The 26,451-nt window shown below is 44.5% G+C and overlaps 1 protein-coding gene across 3 annotated transcripts in view; it reads right to left on the bottom strand.

Moving 5' to 3' along the window:
- LOC102449420 (serpin B6) overlaps positions 1-26,451 on the bottom strand; it is a 137,278-nt gene that overhangs the window by 3,464 nt on the left and 107,363 nt on the right. Inside the window, exons 1-6 of one of the 3 annotated variants that reach the window (XM_075921367.1) lie at positions 20,448-20,787; positions 17,448-17,511; positions 9,015-9,192; positions 6,156-6,293; positions 4,483-4,600; positions 2,325-2,467 (exon numbers count right to left, since the gene is read on the bottom strand). In XM_075921367.1, the coding sequence (XP_075777482.1) occupies positions 2,325-2,467; positions 4,483-4,600; positions 6,156-6,293; positions 9,015-9,182 (567 nt within the window). In that variant the 5' untranslated portion in view covers positions 9,183-9,192; positions 17,448-17,511; positions 20,448-20,787. Of the gene's footprint in view, positions 1-2,324; positions 2,468-4,482; positions 4,601-6,155; positions 6,294-9,014; positions 9,193-17,447; positions 17,512-20,447; positions 20,788-26,451 lie in introns of those variants that run through there. The other 2 variants (XM_075921366.1, XM_075921368.1) reach the window with 2 other exon arrangements.

The following is a 26,451-nucleotide window of genomic DNA, read 5'->3' on the forward strand; positions in this document are numbered from 1 at the left end:
TAAAATATGAGGTTACAGTACAACAATGTGTTATCCCTTGAGTGCTCAGCCAAGTGCTAGTTCATCATTTAGTAACAATATTTCTTGGGAAAAACTCCCTCTTACCCCTCCATTTCAACCAAACTTCACTATAATCACTGCTGTGTACTGTATAAAATTGTTTAAAACTTATACCGTATATGTATATACTGCCTTTTCTCTGCTAAAAAAAAAAATGTCCTGAAACCTTTACCCAACCCCCATTTACATTAATTCTTGTAGGGAAATTGGATTCACTTAATATCATTTCATTGATATTACACTTTGTAGTTATATTCCTGTAAAGTTAAGTGAGAAGTTACTGTGCTCCTCATTTACATTAATGTGAGGAGAATTAGCTATTACCACACATCAACCCTTTCAACTACCATGCATATTGACACTTATCACTGGGTAAAAACTGAAGCCGAGGGAACTAGTTTCTGTAACAACCCTGAATTCTGTAACAGTTCTACACACAGAATAGCAACAAATTCAAGGCAGAGCAGTTAAATGCCTTGCAGGATCTCTAAACATTGAACAATTTATGGAATCCCAAACTGTCAGACACTTGTTTATCCACATTTTTCCCTTCCATGTTAAATTTCTGACTATTGTGAGTTCTGTTCCAGGATACCACTCACCAACACTGAAAAGATACACTGAGAGGTACAGTAGAAAGCAGAGAGAGAATGAAGGAAACAAGGGATACATCTAAGCGTATTCAATTGGAAACACAGTTCCAAATATGTTATTAAAACAAACCAAAGGGATTGCGTTTAGTGGGTAGGACAGAATAGAAAGGAATGGGAAAGTGTGCTTAGGGAAATCCTGATTAAATGTATTTCTTGTTTTCTCTGGGTGCACTACTCTTCAAACTTAGTAACATTTTCCTGCTTAGAATCATAAAATACTAAAACTAGAAGGGACCGTGAGAGGTCATCAAGTCCTGACCCGTGACTTCACAGCAGGACTGTGCACTATCTTAGATCAGTGGTCACCAACCAGTAGATTGGGATTTACTGGTAGATCTTGGAGCCTCTGACAGGAGTTCCTAACTGGTTTGTCCAAGAGGTTATCAAGCCCAGCACTTCAGCTCTGCCTCTTCCTCCCTCCTGCCCCCGACTGCTACACATCCCCTATCCTTTGCTTTGGAGCTGTCCCCCCCAAGAGCCTTTGCTTTCTGTGCAGGGCAGAAGAGGGAGAGAAGGGGGTGCTGATGTATCCTATCTCCACAGGGCAGAGAGGGGGTACAACAGGGCTTGGGAAAGAGTGAGTTTGCTGGCTGCTTTTGGGAGTGGTGCAGGGCCAAGGCAGAGGTGAGCCCCACTGTACCACCACCCAGGAGCCACCTGAGGTAAACTGTGCCCAGCTGGTGGCCACATCCTGAAACCCTGCCCTAGTCATGACCCTTCTCCTACACCCCAAGACACTGCCCTAGCCTTGAGCATCCTGCATCCAAACGCTGTCCCAGAGGCTGCACCTAGAACCCCCTCAGGGATCCCAGCTGCCTGCCCCAGGCTCCGCTCAGAGCCCCTCTCACACTCCAAATCCCTTAATCCAAGACCAGAGCCTGAACCCCAACCCTCTGCCCCAGCCTGGTGAAAGTGAAGGAGGGGGAGGAAGACAGTATGGAGTGAGCAGGGATAGGGGTCTCAGAGATGGGGCACAAAGGAGGCCTAGCAAGGGTATTTGGGTTTGAGGTAGGTCTTGGATTGCACTTACATTCAAAAAGTGATCTTGTGCTTAAAAAGGTTGGAGACCACCGATCTAGATCATCCCTGATAGATGTTCATTTAACCCATTCTTAAATACCTCCAATGATGGAGATACAACAACCTCCCTAGGCAATTTATTCCAGTATTTGACTACCCTGACAGAAAGTTTTTCCTAATGTCCAACCTAAACCTCCCTTGCTGCAATTGAAGCCCAATATTTCTTGTCATATCATGAAATGTTAAGAATAATTTTTCTTCTTCTTCCTTGTAACACCCCCCCCTGCCCCCCGTTAGGTATTTGAAAACTGCTATCATGTACCCTAATCAGTCTTTTTTCCAAACTAAACAAACCCAGTTCTTTCAGTCTTCCTTCATAGGTCAAGTTTTCTAAACCTTTACTCATTTTTGTTGCTCTTCTCTGGACCCTCCCCAATTTTTCCACATCTTTCTTGAAATGTGGCGTCTAGGACGTGATGCAGTAACTCAACTGAGGCCTAATCAGCACAGAGTAGAGTGCAAAACATGACTTCTCGTGTCTTTTTCATAACACTCCTGTTAATGCATCCCAGAATCATGTTTGCTTCTTACCTTATTAATTTTAAATTGCCTTGTCACAGTGTGAGCTTCATTGAATTTGGTTGCCCAGTTGCCTTTGAAGTAGATGGCATTCACCAAGACTAGTCTGGTCATTGAATCAACAATACCCTGAGCCAACAGATTCTGGATTTTACCTTTAGGACACATGAAAGGAAAAATATCTTTAGCTGATATACTCCCATCCATCTAGTTGTGTTATTAACTACAGTATCCTCTATCAGCTGCACAATACAACAACCACATCTTAATCTGAATGATTCAGATCTGCTTTCCCCCTCTTTCCCTTATTTAATTTTTCCTATGGCCATGCACCAAGGGTCAGCAATCTATGGGGCGGTGCCATAAATGACACGTGAGATGATTTTCACTGGCACGTGGGCCTCCCTGCTGGATCTACACCGACCATATGTCTTGGAAAGCCCCACTGGACATTTCACTACTTGTGAGGAAGAAGTGACAGAGAAATGGCTCCGTGCACTGCCACTGCTCCTTGTTTGGTACAGCAGCCTCCCTCCACTCCCTCACCCCCCATAGAGGATGTAGGTGGTGGGCAGCCAGGCCAGCTTCTGGGGGTATGCAGTTTCTGGCCACTCTGCCACCCACTGCCCCACCACCATGCGCTGCATAGCCCTCCTCCCTCCCCCTGTGGGACTGCCTCTGGCACATGGGGCCCTCGGTTTGGCCTCACTGCTTCCTCCTCCTCCGGGCTGCTTGTTGGTACAGTGACTGCTGCCGCAGGAGCAGGGGCAGGGGCTGGCCAGCTCCAAGGTAAAACCCGACATAGCCACCCCTGGATCTCTGCACCGTGGAGCTGCCAGTGAGTGGAGTGGTTGGCATGGAGCCAAACGCATGGGCCTGCGCCAAGATTCTTCATGTGGCCAAGGAGGCCTTTTGCAGTAGCAACTTCAAGCTGGTGGCTGAGATCTACAGCGTGTAGCTGGCCGAGCTGCCACAGCCTGCGTAAGGCCTGTGCCTGTACCAGGGGATGCGCTGACCCATGCTGGCCACATGGGCAAAGCCCTGGAGGCCTATAGCATCACCACCCAGCTGGCCCGCCTGTGGCCCAAGGAGCTACGGGTGCAGGCTGAAAAAGCCTGTGTAAGAAGGCACTGCCAATGGGAACAGCGGGGGCAGTGCTTATGAACAACGGGGGTACGAAGCCAGGTAAGCGTCCCTCTTCACACCCAGACCCCTGCACTGCAATCTTCCCTTACTCAACTCCTGTCCCTCTTCCAAGATCCTGCACCCTCAGCTTGCTCCTACACCCTCCCTTGCTCCTGCATCTTCCCTCTTCACCAGGCACCCTACTTCCAGCCCTCTTCTGCACCCCAACTCCTATACAGACCTTGCACCCTCAGTCCCTCCTGCCCACCACCTCCAGCCCAGATCCTGCTCCCCTCCCCCCAATCCCTATCCCACTCACTGGCAGCCCTGTCCTGCACACTGAACCCTTCATTTTTGTCCCTACCTCAGAGCCTAAGGGGGTCCACAAAATCCACTAATTACAGAACCCCAGAAAAGTAAATCTGGCCCATGGGAAGCCCTAAACTTCAGTCTTCCCGGTCCTTTCCCCTCACCCTGTGGGGCTGGAGTGCCAGAACAGTGAGGTGTCTCATTTGGGGGCGACATCAGCAAGGGGCTTTTTGGGGGGTGGGATGGCGTGGATTTTTTGCTTCTCTCTTGTGTGGTCCCCAATTTTTTTCCTGAGTCAGTAACCCCTGACGTAAAAAAAAAGATTCCCCACCTTTTGTGTTGGACATAAATTAATATTTTGCTTTATTTAAAATGAAGTTTGATACGCTAACACGAGAAAGTTGAAATGCTTAATCTGTTTAATATTTAAATTAGACCATTCTCCCTAGCTGCAGCACTTGCAAAATGGCTCGGGTGTAATTATATACATAATTAACAATGAGTTTCCATTAGCAACTGGTGGTCCACAGAAAGGTTTTCATTGACCCAGGTTCTCCAGGGGGTGCATGGTGGAGAGAGCCCTCCCCTCTCTTCCCAGGAGAATGGCATGGCTCAGGGAAGGAAGGTTAAATCTTGGCATGCCACTTCAGAAAGGTTGCCAACCCCTGCCATACACTGTTTTTAGGAAGGTGCTGGCTGTTTAAAAAGACCCCATGGAACTCTGCAAGCTATGTACCTTCAGTTTTTTCTTCTACCCAGGTGTTTATATGTTTTCTGGAATCTTCAGGAGCTCCAGAGAAGTCAAGTGGTTCTAGCTCTGCATGGTAGAATTTCTGGCAGGCGTCTATAAATGTCTAGAACAAGCAAAGGAGAATGTCTTAACAGTATATTTTTCTGGTGTGGAGCTGTAGAAGAATCACACAGAATCTACTTCTTCCTTCCCACCTCTTCAGGAGTCTTAATACCAAAGTATTGTCACTTCTTTTCAAATTGAGCATTTTATTTTCTGTTATTACACTTTTAGTTCAAGCAGCCAGCTTATTGAGAGATCAACACACAGCATGGTGAAAGTGATGCAATTAATTTGCTTTGGTTTGAGAACATAAGCCTTTGTAAATTGGATGCTAGATAAAGTTTTTCCTAATCCTCTCAGAGTAACTGAAACCCTCCCAGAGGAACTGAAACCTGATCTAGTTCACAAGTGAAAGCTGGGGAAGGGGTAACTTCTTTATCTTTTTGTAGAGTATGTGTGGATCATAAAACACAGCTTTTCAGCCTTATGAAAAGTCAGTAATTGTGTGGTCAGGTCAAAGTCATGTGTTCTCTCACTCTCTCTCTAATTTGTATTTCAGAGACTTTTGCTTTAGGAAAAAATGCCAGAGATCCCATGTTTAAATATTTAATCAGTTGTTTGAAGACCTACCAACAGATGGGGACAAATGGGGGTAATTGCCCCAGGGGCCCACAATTCTATAGGTCCCTGAGCTCCTAGCCACTCTCCCAGGCCCTTTAAATTTCCACTGGGAGTGCTGCATGGTGTGCTCAAGAACCCAGTGCTATGCATCCTAAGTTACTCAGAGGGTTGATTGGAGGTGGGGTGGAGACAGCATGATCTGGGTGGTACTGGGGGATGGCTGCCCAAGACCACAACCTGTCTGGGAGCATAGAATCCTCCCAAATTGCCTAGGGGCCCAGTCATCCTATCGACCCTCCTGGTTGTTTTAACTTTAATTGAGAAGAACTCTTGATCTGAGCCAGTTTATGCTAGTTACCCCTTTTGGTAATAAAAGTACTGTAGACTGGAGAACAAAAACAGCCATGCTGGGTCAGAACAATGATCCGTCTAGCCCAGTAACCTGTCTTCCTACAGTGGTCAATGCCAGGTGCCCCAGAGGACATGAACAGAACAGACAATCAACAAGTGATCCATCCCTTGACACTCATTCCTAGCTCTGACAAGCAGAGCCTAGGACACCATCATCCCTGTCCATCCTGGCTAATAGCTACTGATGGACCTATCCTCCATGAATTTATCTAGTTATTTGTTTAACCTTGTTATAGTGTTGGCTTTCACAACAGCCGCTGGCAAGGAGTTCCACAGATTGACTGTGTGCTGTGTGAAGAAATACTTCCTTTTAAAACCTGCTGTCTATTGATTTCATTTGGAGACTCCTAGTTCTTGTGTTGTGAGGAATAAATAACTTTTCCTTATTTACTTTCTTTATTTCATCTGTACATGGTAGTCAAGATGAGAGTTTACTATGGATTTACGCACAAACACTAGATTTATAGAGAGATAATATGATATTTTCTGTCTTTTTATGTATCCCTGTCTTCATAATTTCTGTTTAACTAACTTCCTCATTTTGTGTAGTTCCCACTTTCTGAAATAAAATATGTTTGACTTACTGTAAGAAACTGGTATGTCTTTTCCCCATACAGCCGGTTAGCCATTCTAAGCAAATAATTAAGGCCTGGTTTGTTAATTTCAGAAATAAGTGACTGATACCCATCATGAATATCTTCAGGTTTGACCAAAGAAAGCACCTGTAGAAAGAGAAAGATATACACTCAGCATGACCCACATGTGTGAAACGCGCACTTTGGAAGAGGTCAGTACAATGCCTTTCGGCGCTTAAGAGAGGAAAGCTGCATCCTGGACACCCAAGTCAGCCCTAAAAGGAGAAGGATTTCCTAGATTTAGTGAATTTTAAGTAGTTTCAGTTCCCATATGTATCTCTATATCCCCAAGTGGGGTTTTGTAGCTGTATAGTTGCTTTTTAAAAACTTGTTTCACTGAGAGAGTCTGACAAACAAGGAAAAGGTCTCTATTTAGAACAAACAATGTAACACAAAGTGCTGTCAAAGGCACAAGTATACAAACTGGGGGGGGGGGGAACGTCCCCCATTTTCCCCGAGCTTAAGTGTTGCTTGTAGTACTGTCATGATCATGACGGATGGCCAGCAGCCTGGGGACTAAAGAGTTAACTGTACCTCGCCAGGTAGCAGTCAGCCAATAGAAATGCAGATAGGGATTTTCAAACCGAGACAAAGGAATGTTTGGGTTTTCCCTCCTTTGTCTCTGGGCAGTTGCTCTCTAGATACTGATGTGGGACAGACAACATGTCCCTCTCCAAGAAAAGACTCTTCATCTGTAAGTAGGGCAAAGTCTAGATAAATCCGTTAGGTTTTATTGTTTTATGGTTTGGCACTGTGGATTTGATGTTTGTGTATTTAGCTTACCCTTCTGTGTTCCTCTCCCTAAGGCAGCCACAGAAAACAAAAGAAAAGAGAAAAAACCCTGCAAAGCTTGCAACTCAAAAGAAAAACCTGTGTCCTTTTAAAAATCCTGGGTTCTCAAAATGATCCCATCGTGTTGCCACCATCAAATGTTTTTGAACCCACAAACGGGTGCACACTTGAAACCAACCCCAGGGTACCCCATGCTCTTTTCCCCAAGGAGCTTGAAAAATAAAAGAGAAAATACAAACTGCAGTCTGTGGCTGCTATCCCCTAGTAAGAGACATGCAGATCCTATAGACATAGGACACAGAACTGAACCAATACCAGGTTAATACAAAAAAGAAAATGAACTTTTATCATCACAACAATACTCCTGTTACAAGCATAGTTGGACTGGCTAGATGGTAAGAGCCACCCATTAATAAACTCACGGGGAATTTTCCCAAGGGAACAAAACTTAGTTACAAACTAAGGAAAACCCATTTCTAAATGCACAGACATCAGATCCACAGTCCGGGGCCGGCATGAGCCAGGATTAAGGAGTCCTGGCTAGTGCCAGTCCCAGTAACCACACTGCGGCTCTGCAGTTTAAATGTAGTAGATTCCAGAGCCGCAGCAGGGCTAGTGAGCACCGCCTCCCCCTACTGACTACTTGATTAGCTAATTAATCGCAGCTTAACATCACTAGAGCAGGCTGAACTCTGCTTTCCTTTACTCAGATGTAAATGTGCCAATTCCACTGAAGTCTAATAATTACTCCAGTTTTACACCAATATAAACAACAGAATTTGTGTTGGTATTTATTTAAACATGCCTTGTATCACAGCTTTAAATTTATCTTCAGTTTGAATTCATGTGACACTAAATAAGATTGATTTTAAAAAAATATGACTTCCTAGCTATGACTGTGGACAGCTATAAATCTAGTTTTGAAACATGTAATTCCAACCCTGGACACCTAGCAGACTATATTAAAAATACACAAGTTAAAAGGATACGTAGCTGCAACACAGAATTCCTTCTTTCTAACAGCCTCTTTGCAGTCAGATCTCAGGGCCTCAACTCCATCCTCATCTTCCCTGACTCCTGACGATTTTGCCACTATGGATCACTCTCCTTTTCTAAATCTTGTTCACTCTTAGCATTTGTGACTTTGTCTCCTCTTACATGTTTGCACGATCATTCCTTGGGACCTCAGAGCTCCCTATTTTGTACTAAACTCTTCTTCCCTCAGGCCTTTCTTTCTCATTAGAGGTTATGAGTTCTTATTGGAGCAGGATTTGGCATTAAAAGTTAAATGAACTCAGCCTATATTTTCAAAAGCTATGAGGCCTAGTCTACACTAGGGTTATGTCTAGACTGCCCCCTGTTGTGGAAACAAATATGCAAATGAGGAATATCGCCATGCCTCATTTGCATAATTAACGAGGCTCCATTTTTTGCACAAGAGGCTTTTGCGCAAGAGCTGTTCTTCCTGAAAAAAAGAGGAAGAATGGCTCTCGCACAAGAGGGGGGTTTTGTGCAAAAAGGAGCCGTATAGACAGCTCCTTTTTGTGCTAAAGCCTCTTGTGCAAAAACAGAGCCTCATTAATTATGCAAATGAGGCACGGCGATATTCCACGCTTCACCTCGTGCATTTTTTTTGCACAAGAGGGAGCAGTCTAGACATAGCCTAGGAGTGTAGCTGCATAAAATCAATTTTCTAAGTGATTTTTGGTTGCCCAACATAATACTTTCAAGGGAAACTGATTTTAAGAAAATGCTCCCAGCTATATTTTTAAGATGTCGATTATTAGTTTAATCTGATATTAATCCCAGAGAATTTAGTTGAAGAAGTTATCTAAATCTTTAGGCAGCTAGAGAGCTCTTTTTCCTCAGCTGTAAAATGCCAGCAAAATTGTACTCTCGGACATGCTAAGAGGATAATGGGAGTTTTGCGTAAGTACAGGGTACAGAACATACAATGGAGATCCATGGTTCAGCTTTTAGAGAAAAGTTAAATGGTTCACATTTATCCAGACATACCTTTGCCATCTGGCATTCAGTGTTACCCTTTGCACCCAAGAACACCATGGCCAAAGCAGAGGAAATGCTCAAAGGAGAAAAGAATAAATTCTGTGTAGTGGCATTTTCACTCAGCTTTCTGAATAAGCTGAGTGCAAAGGTGGTGTTTGCTTTTCTGACGTTATCCATGGTTCAGAATCTGTAAAATAAAAACATAAAAGAAAGATCATATAAGGCACAGATTTAAAAATATGAGTATTTAATGTGACACATTCTCAGCTGGCATGAATTACCAAACTTCCATTAAAGTCAGTCGAACTATACTGGTTTTACACAACCTCAGATGCTAGCACAGTATCATATAAGTTGAGATAACAAGTGGGATAAACACAAATTGCAAAGTTTTCCAATCCTCTATGATTCGTGCTGAGTTTCAATACATTGCTTTTTGAGAATTCAGCACTTAGCTAGCAGACTGTGACTAGACAATTTCATATTTATGCTTGTGATCAAAATTTTAGCAGCTGATGTTGAATTTGTTCTATATTTAATAGTCATTATTGGAGACATGTTTAAGTCACAACTCTGTAATATTTAAAGTCTCAACTTTAATACAATCTGTAGTTCATAATTATTTGAATTTATATTAGATATTCTGGTGTAAAATATTCACTGCATGTTCTCTATGATCTTGGTTAGTAACTTTCTTAATCAACCAAAAACTGATTTTGGGTGTAAAGTTCTATTAACATCTGCCTTTTTGACTCCTTAGCGTTATAGTCACCTACTACTTCCGATTGCTTTCTAGGCCACTTTGTGGGCACTGTCTTATTTCTCAGTAGAAATATACATATTGGATCCTGGGACTAAATGTTCTAGAGGGCAAGAGTGCCACTTCTGCAGAGATAGCACATTGAGGAAAAATGGGAAGAGAAATATGAATAATTTAATGGGAAGTAAGAGAGAGGGATCGTGAGGGTGAGAGGAAACTCTTCACTCTGTAATGTTTCATTCCTTTTGTTTGTAATTTTTAAACTTCCTTTTCTCTTCCATTCCTAACATCTCAGTTGCAAATACACTTGTGCATAAAGAAATTACTGAAAAGCTCCCAATTAGAGCAGATTGATATTTCATATTTTCAGAACCTATGGCCAGCAGGCAATACTAATAAATCAATTGTTTTATTTACCTATTGATATGGCAAGAAGGAGCTAAAACAAATTGTAGAGTCCCTACAAAACTGTCAGTGAAACTTTCTAATAAAAATATTGTCAAAGACAATTTAGCTTTTTAGGGGAGTTCTTAAATGCACACTTACAGCACAGTAACAAAGAAATCATTATTGTACAAGGTGGGTCTGTTGATTACAGGGCTATTTGGAAATATAGGAGCCACAGCAGCAACTCCCTGCTCTACTACAGACTTTCTGCGTGGCCTTCAGCAAGACACATAGGCTATTTCTACACTGTAATGAAGGACTGGAGCCACGGATGTGGTTAGCATAGTTCCGTCGACTTGGGCTACAGGGCAATAAAACTCCAGTGCAGGATTCAGGCTCTGCTAGCACTGAGACTGATGAAGGGGGAGGGCCCCAGAACCCAGCCTCCATCCTACTGTCCCACTGAATCTAAAAAAGAAGAGAAGAGATGAACTACTGTTGGTCATCATGACATCTAGAGGTTATAAACTGTTTCCTGTTACAGTGTTACCAGAAACTCAAAGTCTGATTCAGTCCATGTTTGGTTACTCTAACAACCACCGGAACATGCACTGTAAATCTTAGATTGAACTTAAAATGGAATCCACAGAGAATTTTTCCTCACATACATAGGTAAACACGTGCACTTCAGGTATTGTTAGAAAATAAGTGCCAACACTATATTTGGAGGAAGTGCGGGAGGGTTAAATGTTAACCTGAGGTTACAGATCCAACCATCTACAACATGAGTAGTTGAAATAATAATAGCAAATTAACTTCAGATAAGAAGGTTACAGCCATTTTATGATCTCTCAGACAGTTACAATAACTTTGAAATGACTCATTTTTTTATCCTAAGGCAGTAACTAATATTGGTATGTTTATTGCTGTTGCTAAACTCAATCCTATGACAAATTCATATTCCTGACTCACCATCTTTAACATAGAGAGGAAAAAACCACACCCTACTAACTTCTTGTTTCAACCTCAGAAAAAGGCTTACTATCAACTGAAGCATTATTCAGCATGCCCACAAAACTATCAAGTATATTTCTCTGATATAAAACATTACTGTAAATGATGCAAGATAAAGGCTTTGGAAAATTTTGGAAAGTGCAGAAAAACAGGATTTAAATAAAAAAGAAAAGCAGTATTCTCCATTGCCCTCCAGTACTCACAAAATGAAAATGTTTAGTTGGAGATTTTTTTCCTGCTTCAGTGAGAATGGTTTCACTTTTAAATCTGATATTAACCAGGATGAATTTTCTACACTACATTAATTATCCTCTGATGTTTAGATAATTGGAGGCATACTCTGAAAATTATCAGAGCTCAAGTAGCAAGAAGGGCATTTACTCTACAACACTGATCTAAGGATAATACTTAGTGCTGTCACTTAAACGCATGGGACTTATACAAAATAAAAAAAATTGCCCTGCATAAAGTACAGTACAGTAGCATACTCATGCAAGTCTTTATAATCATCTTCTGGAAACCATACTCCAATCACACTGAATCTTACCACTGCTGTAGCAAAAAAGGACCCGAGACACACACAATACTAGCAAGTTGAATTGTTGCAACACCGCAAATTTTAAATGTAATTCTATCTAAAAATTTTCTTTCAGCAATGTAAGCAGAAGACACTCTATTTATGGTTTTGACATGGACTTTGTGGTCTAAGATAAGCAACGCCACATCTTCCTGTCAGAGATAACTCAGTACTACCACAATTTTGAAAGTTTAAAAAAATGTTATTTACATTTTTTTTTAACAAAATTTTCCATTTTGATTCTATCCACCTAAACAATTATTATTATTAAAGCATTGGAAGAAAAATACCATCATGCCCTTCGGAACTTCCCAAGTTTTCAGTTTAAAACATCCTTTGTAGTATGCATACTGTAGCAGGCTACACTTAGGCTTTGTCTATACTACTGCAGGCCATCAACCTAAATTACACAACTTCAGCTACTTGAATAACATAGCTGAAGTTGATGTACTTAGGTCTGCCCACTGCAGTATCTTCAAAGCAGTATGTCAACAGCTGATGATCTCCCATCAAATAAGACATGACTTTTGATTATTTCTCTACTGTTGTTCTAACTGACTACACATATTGACTGAGATCAGAGATTAGATTATCTAGTCCAAGTCTGTTATTATTTGTGTTGGATTTCTAGGTTACAGAATATCATGGTCCTGACAGCTTCATACAGATAAGACTTCTGTTTTGCCAACAAGGTAGTTCCATTAATATATGGTCTGACAGCGAAGTGCAGTGAGCAGGTTTGGGAAGAAGTGGAAGACAAAACTGTCAGACTCATGAAGTCTCCAAACTTACTGACCATGTTTACATTAACAGGGATGCAAAGATAATCCATCTAGGTTGTTAGGTGGTCACCTAGGGTATGTCTATACTACATGGCTCCATCGATGGAGCCATGTAGATGAGCTTTGTAGACACAGCAAAATGAAGCGGTGATTTAAATAATCGCCGTTTCATTTACATCAAAATGGCTGCCGTGCTGTGCCGATCAGCTGTTTGCCAGCACAGCGCGGTAGTCTGGACACTCGGCGGTCGACATCAAAAGCCTTTGTCGACCACCCCAGTAAACCTCATCCCACGAGGCATAAAGGACGGTTGACAAAGGGTTGACAGTTGATGTCGACCACCGAGCGTCCAGACAAACAGCTGATCAGCACAGCGCAGCAGCCATTTTGATGTAAATAAAGCGGCGATTATTTAAATCACTGCTTCATTTTGCTATGTCTACAAAGTTCATCTACATGGCTCCGTCGACGGAGCTATGTAGTGTAGACATACGCCTACTTGCATCCACATCCCTTCCACAGGACCATAACATGAATGTTTAGTGTGAGCATTCTCAAACAGAGTTGTTTCTTTTAGGAGTTGTTCACTTTGAGAAAGTTTGTTGTGTTTAAAATGAAAGTCTCAAAGGAACCAATCTAATGGGGGCAATTACGTTTAGCATTGCTTTATTCCTGATTCAAACCTGTTGCCCAACCTACTGTTTTTTATTCATCACTTGGAGCTAAACGGCTAAGGAATGGATCTGCCTAGAAGACTAGAAGTTTAGTTAAAGATTGAAAAATTAGACTTCATGAACATTAGTGTGTGTGAAGTCATTGATATAAGCTCAGCATGACTAATTTGCACTTTTAGAAGTTGTCACTTGTGCCACACAACCCAATAGCTCTGGTTTAACTATTCATAAATAGCAGTTGCTAAGTAATCTGTCCATTGGCCAAGAACTACACTCCTTGGGATGGCCTGCTCACATTCCACTTGTCAAGAAAATTGACGAGTGGGAGGGGAAGACAGTTCTCTTCAATTTTATATGATGCAACATAAGAGAAAAGGTCAATTTTATTTTTACTTTCCATATTCTTCAGTATTAAGTGGTGTTCTGGGTGAGAGAAAGCTTGATTAATGCATGCCCTATGTGCTGGCTATTTCCCAGCTGCCAAAAGGTCCATCAGTCCAAGGCAGACAGAATAAAATTGGGGAAGCCCTCAGTGTCTTTCTGCTCTAATTACTGAAGTAAAATAAAAATTGAGGATTAAAGTCAATATTGGGGAAAAATCATATGTATTTGAAAACTGCTGAACTCCATATACATGAGAATAAGAGTTACCTTTTTTAGAATTGATATATTTTAAAACTCACAAAATTATTAAGAGGCTATCTGCTAAAGAGTACTTAATTTCATATTGCTCAGAGTGCATCTGAGGCATGTGTCAGGTAGCAGTGTGCTCCATCTCTGTTTAAATATTTTACTTAATGTATACATATTCAAGAAATCTAGCTGAATCAAACAAGAAGTTATGGAGTAAGAATGGGAACCTAGAAGAAATGAAGAATTTGCTGATTAAAGGCTTGCTCCCCTTCCAAATCACATTATGTTAAAAAGTTTCTTGTTCTTGACTTCAAGACTCTGCCCAACAACTGGTCTATCTTCTTTGGCTGCTCCCAATTCTTACTTCGCATGCATGCACGCACGCACGCACACACACACACTTTGCCTGATTCCGTACAGCCTATCAGTGTTTGCAAACATCAAGTTTGTAGAGAACTCAGATTATAAAGGATCACAGTGGTCTTTCATGACCCTTTGTATAGCCTTTGAACTTCACTCTCCTTGTGAGCATGTGAAGATGCTTCTCAATAATTTATGGCAGGGGTTCCCAAACTTTTTGACACAGGGACCAGTAAATCCATTCACGAGCTTTCAGAGGACTGGTAACAGTCATTTGCATATTTGCATATTCATTAAGCAAATTACAAATATGCAAATAAGGTGTTTTGGCTCCTCCCAAAGCCCCCAGAGCCAGCTTTAGCAAAGCTTTTGATACGGCCACCCACAATATTCTTACCAGCAAGTTAAGGGAATATGGATTGGAAAAATGGACTGTAATCCAATAAAACCCTGCACCATCACATCATGTATTGAAAAGGGGCTCATTTATTTTCAGAAAGCTGATACCATCTTTGGAATTTTTTATCCATATTCTCAATCTGGATGGTGAATACACCAGGTTCTCTCCATTCTGACACATTGCAGTGCCTTTAAACCTCACTGTCAGCAGTGGGGATATTTGAAAGGCACTGCTTTTACATTTTTATTCAGGAGCTGCGTGCGCCCTGAACTGTCCCGCTCCCCGCTGGCCGATTCTCTCCCCCCCCCCCCCCCCCCCCCCCGGCCAGCCCAGCTGTCTCCGCCAGCCGATTCTCTCCCGATCTCTCCTGGCAAGCCCTGCTGCCCCTGTTTCCCACCTCCTCCCCCCACGATCTCCCCTGGCCCAGCCCCACTGCTCCTGCCCCCCCCAGCCAGCCCTGCTTCTGCCAGCCGGTTCTTCCCCTCCCCACCGCGATTTCCCCTGGCCAGCCCCACTGCCCACCCCCTGCCAGCCCTGCTTCTGCCGGCCAGTTCCCCAGCCAGCCCTGCGGTCTGCCGCAGCCAGCCTCACTGCCCCCGTGAGCTGGTTCCCACCCCCCGCGACCTCCCCTGGCCAGCCCACTGCTCCTCCTTTCCCCCCCGGCCAGCCCTGCTTCTGTCAGCTAGTCCCGTCCCCCCACCCCACGATCTCCCCTGGCCAGCCCCACTGCCCCCACCAGCCGGTTCCCACCCGTGCGATCTCCCCTGGCCAGCCCTGCTTCCGCCGGCCAGTCCCCTCCCTATCTCCCCCGGGCAGCTCCACTGCCCCGACCCTGCTTCCCTGCAGCCCATCTCCAACCCCTCCTCCCCCCTCCACAGCCAGCAATAAGAACTCACTTGGTAACCCTCACTATGCGTCTGCTGGGAGACTGAAACATACGTCTGCATCCGCCCAGCCTGGCTGAAGGCCTGAGGAACCCAGCGCTGAACGGTCAGTCCGGGAGCCCGGAACACCCTGGCAGCCACGCTGAGGCCCGGTGTTTTTTTCCCGCAGCCCGGTACCGGGCCGCAGCCCATAGATTAGGAAACGCTGATTTATTGTTTAACTACAGCATATCTTAATTTAAAAATGTGAAGTGACTGATACTCCACCAAGTGTTTTAGTAAATTATTCCAATGATTAATTATCCTCCCTGTTAAAAACGTGCACTTTACTATCCAGTTGATTTAGTTAAGCTTCAACTTCCAGCCACAGAATCTTGTTGTGTCTCTGTATACTAGATTAAAGAGCCTGTACTACCAATCTTCTTCCAGGCATGAAACATCTTTCTTGAATCAATGTGCAAAGCAACTTCAAACTCCATATTTAAATCCTTGCCAAAAGTCCACTCCAAAGAAGCCAGCCAACTGATTACTTACATGATTTAAGATTTTGCTCAGCACACATAATTTCCCTGTGCTAGCACTTATGACTGTGAGAAAGTTACAAGTAGCTGGAAATAATTTGTGAGACACAGAATAAAGGGGCAAATGAACAAAACATTGTGTTTTTAAAACCTTTTCATAACTACACAACCAAATTGCAACTTTCTTAATTTGTTGTAACCTCATCAGAGCACGGATGACTTCTTTTTAATGACTGAAAAGTTCCTAAGGCATTACGGTGCTGCTGGGAACAAATAATAAACATGACATCTGGGTGGTGTTGTTGAACAGATTACAAAAATCTATTCTCCACTTTCTGAATGCTGTAGTTTCTGAGTTTTAAAATTTCATTTCATAATTTTAAAAAACTGTGTATGTTTATATTTCTCTCTCCGTGTGTGGAAACTAAGGATGTTAAAATGCAGTTAATTGACTAGTCTATGGAATTTCCATCGACTAGTTGATAGGCACTTCTGCATTCCTCCTTTGAAATGTACAGGAGCCCCTGCCTTCTCAAACGAGGAATGTGGAACTTTGTGTACAGCCTAGGGCCAGTGAGAAGTTCCGCTGACTCCGGGTTGCATGGGAGTGCCTTCTTTGAAATGCACAGGAGTCCCCAGCGGTGACTCTTGTGCATTTCAAAGCCATGGAGTCCAGGATCAGTGTGGGACTCAGAGTCCCCCGCTGACTCCAGGCTATGCTGCATGCCGCTAGGAGCCCGGGGTCAGCTGGGGATTCCTCAGCTGATCCCATGCTCCCCGTGGCATTTCCCCACAGATACATGGTTCAAAGGGCCAGCTGCCACACAACTGATCTGCATATCAGCTGTTCGACAGCTGTCCCTTTAAATCATACATCCACGGCCGAGAAGCTGACCCCAGGCTCCTAACCGCATGCAGCGTAGCATGGAGCCCAGGATCAGTGGGGACTCTTGTGCATTTCAAAGAAGGCATCCGCATGCAGCCCGGAGTCAACAGGACTTCCTGCTGGCCCCAAGCTGTATGTGGAGTTCCGCATGCCTTCTTTGAAATGTACAAGAGTCCCAGTGAGGGATCTTGTACATTTCAAAGGAGGAATGTGGAAGTGCCTATCAACTAGTTGACTAGGCAAAAAACTATCCAATAAGCAAATGCTTATTGGATAGTCGACTAGTCTTTAACATCCTTTGTAGGAACATAATGGGAGATAAGTCAAAAGCAGTATTTAAACAAGTTGTAATGTATGTGCAGATCTATAATTATCTTAAAAATTAAAGCCACAATCCTGTTTAAGTCTGCATGGCTAGATCTCAGTGGTCTGGTAGGACTCCAGAAAGCAATGACCATTCCATTAAGTGGGACTTTGTGCAGGGCTTGTTACAGGACTGAGGCCCAAAGTGTGCACCCATAAGTGGCTAGCTCCACCTCCCCAAAAAGAAAAAGCTTTTCTTACCCTGAAATAATACAAGACTATCTGGTGACCAGAATGTCATATACTTTCAGAAATATAGTCAGCTCTATTTGGAAAGAAAGACAGAAATAAGGACAGAAAGTGAGGAACCCATAATGTTTATAATACAAGCAATGAGTCAGAAAATATAATCCCAACCTTTCAATTAAAATGTAATTCAGGCCCGTAGTCCAACCTTCCAATGAATTTAACTTATTAGAAAGGCAAGGTGGAGGGGGAGGTAACAGTTTTTATTAGATCAACTTCTGTAGGCAAGAAGAGACAAGTTTTCAGACTTCTCCAGGTCTTGAAAAAATAAAGAAGAGTTTCGCATAGCTTAAATTTAAAAGCTGGTCTCTCACTAACAGAAGTTGGTCAAATAAGAACTACTACCTCACTCATCTTGTCTCTTTTATAGCCTGGGACCAACATAGCTACAATATTATATACTTATTTGAAATGCCAACCAAAACAACATGTGGGTTTTGCAGTGGATTGTAAAATCTTCAGGGCAGAGACACAGTGTTAGGCTCAGTCTTGTCAAAGGTAGTGTAAATTATGCCACTAGACAGAGCATATAAATATAATGGTGGTAGATTCATTGCAGGAATTTATTTAAAGACATATGCTATGTTTTAGTGACTAAGTAAATAGCAGTGCCAGGAACCTCCCATTGCCCAAGACTCTCCTGAGAGACTCAGCAGTCTAGGAAGAGCTACAGAGGATAGGAGAGTTAGTCTGTTACAGGAAAAAACAACAAATGGTCTGGTAGCACTTTAAAGACTAACAAAACATGTAGATGGTATCATGAGCTTTCATGGGCACAGCCCACTCCGGTCATCTGAAGAAGTGGGCTGTGCCCATGAAAGCTCATGATACCATTTACATGTTTTGTTAGTCTGTAAAGTGCTACCAGACCATTTGTTGGGGTTTTTTAAGGCAGGGCTAGTATATGTGCAATGGATTTAATAAATTCCCATGCTGCATGTATTACATCCACTAGTTCTGTCCTACCCTACCTGCATAGAAGCCAGGGGAGAGTCCTTAGCTGGCACTAGAAAACCCAGTGCAAGGTATTTAGAATCACAGGTTATAAAGGACCATCTCCTCTTGCTGGTCTTACTGGCAGAAGGAAACCACAGGCTGAAGCACCTTCTCAAGGCAGGGACAGGCCAGAGACACCTACTGAGTTGTGAATTCAAGTTTCAGTCTGGTCTGTTAGGAGCTTGACTCTTGTCTCATCCCCCACTCCCACAGGCAGACTTCCGTCCTTGCTCTCACCCCATCCCACCAGAGTATAGGATGCTGCTGGAACTAAGGTGCTGCCACATCCCCTAGCTGGAAGTGGTTTCCATCACACCTGGGGGTTACAGTTTGGTTCATGGCTACTAAACACACTGTCCCAGTCACTGCAGAGAAACAAAACTCACCTGACAGACATAAGAAATTCCCCCACCCCAAGTTCTGGATTGCTTTAACCAAAGCAATGGTGTGTATAGCGGATGCACCAGTAAGAATAGCCAACTGGGGAACAGAGCTCTGATCCATCCCCCTTTCTCCTGTCCTTCTCCACCGCCCAAAGATGAGGACAGAAACAAAGGCCCCAGTGCCTGGGGCTAGCAGCAAAGCCCTGGGTGTACAGGGCCAGCAGGAGAACCCAGGGTGCACAGACCCAGCAGCTGGGTCCCTGGTGCATACAGTTGGCAACTTGGACCCCAGTGCACAAGGCTGGCAGCAGAGCCACCAAACACAAGGCCAGGAGCCCAAGGGGTACTGCTGCTTTCCCCCCATCACTCCTACTTCCCTTCCTGGTCTATGGGTGTTGCCCCCACAGCTCCTATTTGATGAGGAACCGTAGCAGCATGGCACAGGGTCACAACTGGGAATGTTTAAGTGTAAACGACTGAGCAGATGCTTATTGATTAATGGTGTTGATTACAGTCAGCTAAGCCTTCTCCCTGGGGAGCCAGACAGGCAGGAAGCTGCAAGCCCCACTCCTGAGGAGGTTTAGCTTTATAGTGCAGGTAACCCTGTAACCGCCGAGACTGTTAAAATCATGCAATGGGGTAACATCCCTAGTCACAACCAGGACTGCCCCCGCCTTGTGTCCCTTCACCCCACATTTCACCCTACACATACCTACCCAAGCCCCCAGTCTTGAGCCCCCCCTTCCATTTCTTACAGGTACTGTGGCAACTCTCAGCGTTTCCAGACAACAGCACTGGTAAGAAATGTAAGTTAACATAAGAATGGCCATATTGGGTCAGAACAAAAGTCCATCCAACCCAGTACCCAGGGCTGGATTAAGGAGGCGGAGCTAGCCAGGCAACTGACCGGGATGCCAACCTACGGGGGGCACCTGATGGCAGCTGTAAGGGGCACCGTGCACCTGGCCACGCAGCACCCTTTAGACCTACCATCAGGTGCCGTGCGCCCAGGGTTAGGGGCTGCCCGGCGCCCTTTAGAGCTGCTATCAGGTGCTGTGCACCCTGGGCTGGGGGCCATGCGGTGCCTGATGGCAGCTCTTAGGGGCGCAGCGTGCTGAGGGGCGGGTCCGTGCATGTGCCATGCGCCCATGGGCAGAGCCATGCATGCATCGCATGCCCGCTGCCCGGGGTGCAGGAATGGCTCGAGCTGGCCCTGCCAGTGCCCTGTCTGCTGACAGCGGCCAATGCCAGGTGCCCCAGAGGGAGTGAATCGAACAGGTAATGATCAGGCGATTTCTCTCCTGCCATCCATCTCCACCCTGTGGCAAACAGAGGCTGGGGACGCCATGCCTTACCCATCCTGGCTAACAGCCAGGACCTAACCTCCCTACGTTACTTTCACCCCAGCTGTCACCGGCTGGGGCAGCGGCCGAGCGCGGACTCTGGCTCCCAGCGTCTCCTCCCCGCCGGAGCCCCAGGGTGGAAAGGAAACTCCAGTCCCCGCCGCTCCCCGGGGCTGGGTCCGAGAGCCCGCGGCGGGGGAGGGCGGGAGAAGGAGAAGGGGGGGGGGCGGTACCGGTGCGGGGTCCTGCTGCTGCTGCTGCTGCTGCTCTTGCCGGCGTCGCTGTGGCGGCGGCAGCGGGGCTGAGAGGGGCGGTGGCTTCGGGCGGGTGTTAGCGCCGCGGCGCCCCGGGATCCCTCCTCCCGGAAAGGCGGGGAGCCCGCCAGGGGCGTTGTAATCGCCCAGCCTCCCTCCGGCCGTCCCGAGGTGCCTGGGCGGGGTAGGAGCGATGTGTATCCGGCCGGATCAAATTACGTGCAGCCCCGTGACTTGAGGCCGGCCCGCTAGCGAGCCTGGACGAACCAAGCGCCCGCTGCTCATGCCTGTGCTGAGCGCGCCGCTGGGGCCCTTTGCTCTGAGTTGCAGCGTGGCTCGCGCCTCCAAAGCGCCCTCTCCCCCCCCAGCGCTGCGAGAGGAGAGGGGTGAGCAGAGGCCTGGGTGGAGGAGCCGCGTGTTTGTGAGGGTTCAGGTTGGAGGGGGCAGTCCGATGCCTGTGTGAGAGGGAGTGGCCTCACCACTGTGCTGTGAATTCCTGGCCTCTCTCGGATATTGTTCTACCAGATCAAAAGTCCATACTAATAGTTAATACATCGTGGCACTGAAGGAGGAGAGTGATGTGGGTGTAAGAGAAAATTTATTTGCGTTTATGTAGACTGGAGCCGAGAGAGGAATGTTCTGTGTCAGATTTAGCTGCAAATGTGTATTGTGCAAACTGTTTCCTCCCCCCCCCCCCCCCCCATCCTCCTTCTGGTCTGAAATGTGATTTGTCCTTTTCATATATGTTCATTTTTTTAAATTGTATCCTTTGGTATATATGGTTGTGACTATTTTCTTCCATTATTTGATCTGAGGAAGTGGGTCTGGCCCACGAAAGCTCATCATCTAATAAACCATCTTGTTAGTCTTTAAAGTGCTACATAGTCCTGTATTTTGTCTAGAGAGAGGGTTTTTCACTGGTGCAGGAAGTGCACAGCTGGTTCATTATATTTTCTGTGGACCTGTGTGCTTCTCTATAAAAGTGAGATTTATTCGTTTTTGTTTTTATAGAATTAGTTTTATAGTATTTCTTTCTGGCTGCATAAACCCTGCTTGCTAAGACAAATAGTTCTTGTCAGCATTTGTTCTGAATATGGTGCAGTTGTGATGTGAAAATAGACTTGTTAAGCAGCTGAACAAATAAAACTCCAGTCCAGTGTTATCCCAAGCACCTGGCACAAAGCAAATTTCAACATGAAATCTGGGCCAAACTAACTTCAGAAAGAGAATTCAAATTCACTAACCTCATGCACACATGCCAAAGTTGTATTTGGTTTGGTGTCTGACTCTATAGATATTTGGGGACATATAAAGGTAAAGTTATGAGTATTTTCTTTTTTTTAGTGAGCAACTTGTGTTCAGAGAAGCTTGCACACAGACTTTTCTGCTGCTTTGAGTTATATGGGGGTTAAATTGCATACATGCTGGCACCCTGCATAAACTAGGAAAAGGAAATGTTATTTTACCAACTGTGTTAAATAACATTTTAAATAACATGATTTTAAATACCATTTTGCAATCTAATGCAACGCAATCTAATCTCAAGCTAGGTCTACACTAGGGGGCAATGTTGAACTAAGGCCCCCAACCTTTTGGGGCTGCCGAGCACCTAGGGGTGGGGCCACTCATTTGCCGGGCATCCGGGGGAGGGGCCGCGCGTACACTGCATGCCGGGTGCCGGCGCCACCCATGCGCCGCACTCCCGGGGCCGGTACCACTCCTGTGCTTCACGCCTAAGGATGGAGCTACCCATATGCCATGTGCCCGGAGCTGGCGCAACTCCTGTGCTGTGTGCCCAGGGGCGGGGCTGCCCATACACTGCACGTCCGGGGCTGGAACAGCCCATGCGCCACACGCCTGGGGCCAGCGCTGCTCTTCTGCCACATGCCCAGGGGCAGGGACACCCATACGCCACACTCTTGGGTCCGGCACAGCCCATGCTCCATATGCCCGGGGGCTGGGCTGCCCATGTGCTGCACGCCCAGGGCTGGCGCCCCGCCCCTGCGTCGCAAGCTCTGGAGCGGGGCCAGCCCCAATCACTCGGCGGGCGCACAGAAATGGCCCGGCGGGTGCTATGGCGCCCGCGGGCACCACTGAACTGAGGCATGAAACTCCAGCTACATAATAGTTAAGAGTTCAAGTTCCTTAGAGATCAAGTTGCCATGTTCCCCACTGTGGGGGGCTGATAGGAGAAACTCTGTCATCGACTCTCCTTATCTTCAGGATCTGGTGGAGTACCCGAGTTGACGGAAGTATGGTCAGTGGTCGATTTAGCAGATATTTACTAGACGTGTTAAATCAGCCCCTGGGAGATCAATTCCCGCAGCGCCGATCTCCTGGTAATCGTAGACAAGACCTTAGTTAGGCACAATCAACTTTGGCTAAGTTGTTATGATTTTGAAATGGCAAGGATGAAAATATACTGTAACTATTGACAGTGCTTTGAATAGCATAATAAAACTGATACTTATCTAAAATAATATAAATCACTAATTTGATTAGTAAAAATACACAGCATTTTTATTGCTTTAAATGCACTTCATACACTAGAATAATGGAGTAAAATATCAGCTAAAAGCACATTGGAACGTGCGTGAATAACAAACACCATTGCTAAACTGCATTCTTGAACTGAAAGCCTATTTTTATTTTTCCACTTTATTACTGATACTGATATATAGGAATAGGTGAATATTACAACCAGTAATTGCATTAACAACACATTAATGTTGTTTGAATGCTGAAGGTTTTGGATCATATGTCTATAACTATTACGGTTAGATTGGGGCATGCTGGTGAAAGTTGAGCTCATCAGCAAAGAGCTGTTAGGAAATTTAATTTACAAACATTTTCAAAAGATCAGGAACTGGAAAAAACATTAGTATGAGCAACAAACAGTAGCTGGTCATAAAATGTCAAAGACAACAAGTTCATTGGCTGGGGAGGGAAGGCCAGTCCGATAACTCTATGCCAACATTGTCAAAAAGTATTTGGCAGAATGTTTAGTTTCTCATACAGAGTCTTTCCTATGTCAGTGAAAACTGAATTGGAAGGTTAGGGAGGTGAAGAATGGTTTCACTAAATATAAATGTTTAGTTTAGAGAGCTTCTAGTGAGGACTGAATTTCACATGCTTTTGTCTTAGGTTTTATGCAATTATAGTAATTTCCAAAATGCTAATTTTCAAAGTGAAAATTTAAACTAGTGATAGTTAACAGCTTTGTATACTTTCAAATGTATTATATAGCAGACAGTAGGATCACTAACATTTTTTTAACAATCTGTGATAACACTTCAATCAGCTGGATCACACACTCAATGAAGTCAGTGGGAGAAGGATTTGGCCTAATGTTGATTTTCATATCTTCTGTGAGAAGTGTTGTTATTGATTTATTAATGCTTTTAGTGCTACACATGAATGTACAACGTAGGCTCAGCAGACTGACTCTACGTGGTCCAGCATCTGTCATTTAGACAGGATGGTATAGATCCAAATGGAATGCTATATAGGTTAAATGTATATTTTAAAACTCTGCAAGAACACAAGAAAATATATTTTTGGGTGGGGAAAAACTTCATAAAAATATAAGTCAAAGCAAATATTGTGAAATTCAGGGATAATGCTGAATCTTTATCATTAACTGGCCTGGTGGCACCTGGGATTTACATACAGGACTAGTTGTGTTTTCAGTTACCCTTTATATCCAGATCTGTAATACCCATGAATAAGAAAGTGAATTATTAAGCACTAGACTGGGGCTAGGTTTAAAGTGGCCATGGACCAAAGACAGATTAAGGTTTTTTGTAGGTCTTGGGCACTCTCATAATCATAGGTCTTTAATTAGATTATATATAAATATATAAGGGAGAAATTCTCTATCACCTATATGCCTTAATATTTTTGTTCTTCAAAGTGGCACAGTGTGTGAGCAATTCTAAAATAAAAAGATATGTCCAAAGATAAAGGTATATTTACATGCAAGGTGAAAAAAGTCATCAGGCATGCAAGGGGGTGGAGGGGTCAGATGATCACTTAACAGTCTTAACAAGGATTGAGAGTGCACCAGGAAGCCTTCCTACTTCTTGAAATAGATTAGTTGAATTTTGGAAAAACAGCAGGACATCTGCCTTCTAGCAAAAGAGATGCCTTGTTTGGGCTCACTTCTCAAAGAATATATTTCAAAGGTTTACTAGAATATAAAAAGGAAGGGGAGAGAACCCAAATCTTATCTATTTCTTGAGGGACTAAAGAAATCAGCATTTAAAACTGTAAGTGTGGATCCTGGCTGAAACAGCCAGTCATATTGGAGAAGTTGCTGTAAGTAGGGAAACTATCTTGAACAAGAACTTTAGCTGATTAAGTTACATTTTAGTCTTAGAAGCATTTTTTTACTTCTGTTGGTTTGTAACCATTTTTATCTCCATTATTTCTACTTGATATCATTTAAACCTATGTCCTTTTGTTAAAAAACTTAGTTTTAATTAAGCCAACTCTGTGCTTTATTGAAGCGGAGCATTTATCCACCCCTGTTATCTTAATTAGTTGCAGTGCACTATCTCTTTAAAGGAGAAGTGAATTTAACTTCTGCTAGTGTTCAGTAAGAGGGCTGGACACTACAGGGCAGGAAGTTCTGAAGAAATTTGGGACTGGGAGGATGTTGGAGTCACTCAGCGAAAAGTATGATCTGTATACATATCTGCTTGCTTTTGGGGTCAGGGCTGTGAGCCACAGCAGCATAGCTTTTAAGAAACTCAGAGTTTCAGGATAGGCAGTGATTCTACCCCTTTTGGGTCTAGGCTGAACCCCAAAGCATCACAGTGAGTAACCCAAAGCAGTGTTTCTCAACTGATGGTACGCGTATTCTTAGGGGTATCTGGGGGGTTCATCAACACAAGTGAAACTTGGCAAAAAATGTCGGGGATTTTGCCCTGCAAAAGGGATCAGGAAGGGGGCGGCACCACATGCCTGTTAAATTGAATATTCGGAGCCGAGCACCCAGATGTTAACAGCCACTCTGCACATGCGCCCCAGTGGCAGTGGTACTCTAGTGACACCCAGGGCAGTTCCAAGTTGGGGGGCAAATTTAGGCAAGGAGGAAAAAAAAAGCACTTCCACAGCCACCTCTCCTAGTTTGTTTCCTCTCCAGCAGGCTCTCTGGGGTGCTCCAATGGGGAGGGCGGCTGAACTTGGAGATGCACATTACTTCCACCCCTACCAGCAGCTCAGTACGACCCATCCCCATTGCCCTTCCCTGTGGCACTGTGGAGAGGAGCTAAAAGGCAATGAAGTGGCATAATAAGCTTTGCTTTAAAGGACACTCCCCACACACATCAGTGGCATAGCGAGGGAAGGCAGTCGCCCCGAGGCACCACGCTAGGGGGTACCGGGCTGAGGTGGCAGCACACAGCCCCATGTGGCGAGCCCGGCGCTTGCAGACCACTTGCTTCCTGCAGACAAGCCGACAAGGCAGGTCTGGGTGGCGGGAGTGGGCACTTCAAAGATGGGGTTACCATACGTCCAGTGCCTGGTACTGGCGGAGGGGAGGGGCACTGGGTTAGAGCGGGGGGGGGCTAGGGTGCCTGGCTCTGGGGGAGGGGTGGGTGCATTGGGTTAAAGTGGGGGCGGGGGCCTAGGAGTACTTATAATTTTTTTTAAAGGGGTACTTTATAAGAAAAGGTTGAGAAACACTGACCTAAAGCATTGCACATACAGGGAGAATGCTTAGAATCCTTTGGTATAACATTGCACCTGTATGTTGTTTGTTGACTATAGATAGTAAGTTTGATTTAGCAGTTTTCTTATTTACAAGCCAATTACTTTTTTTTTTTTTAAGGCCCTACATTTTTCATAGGCCCTAAACTTTTTTGTAGGCCCTGCACACTGTGCCTGTTGTGCCTAATGGATAACCTGGCTCTGCTATGGCCAGTGGTAGAAATTAAGGACCTCCCCAAAACACTCTGCATGACTGTTTTACACCTCCTCA

Source organism: Pelodiscus sinensis, chromosome 2 (assembly GCF_049634645.1).
Source record: "Pelodiscus sinensis isolate JC-2024 chromosome 2, ASM4963464v1, whole genome shotgun sequence".
NCBI lineage: Eukaryota > Metazoa > Chordata > Testudines > Trionychidae > Pelodiscus > Pelodiscus sinensis.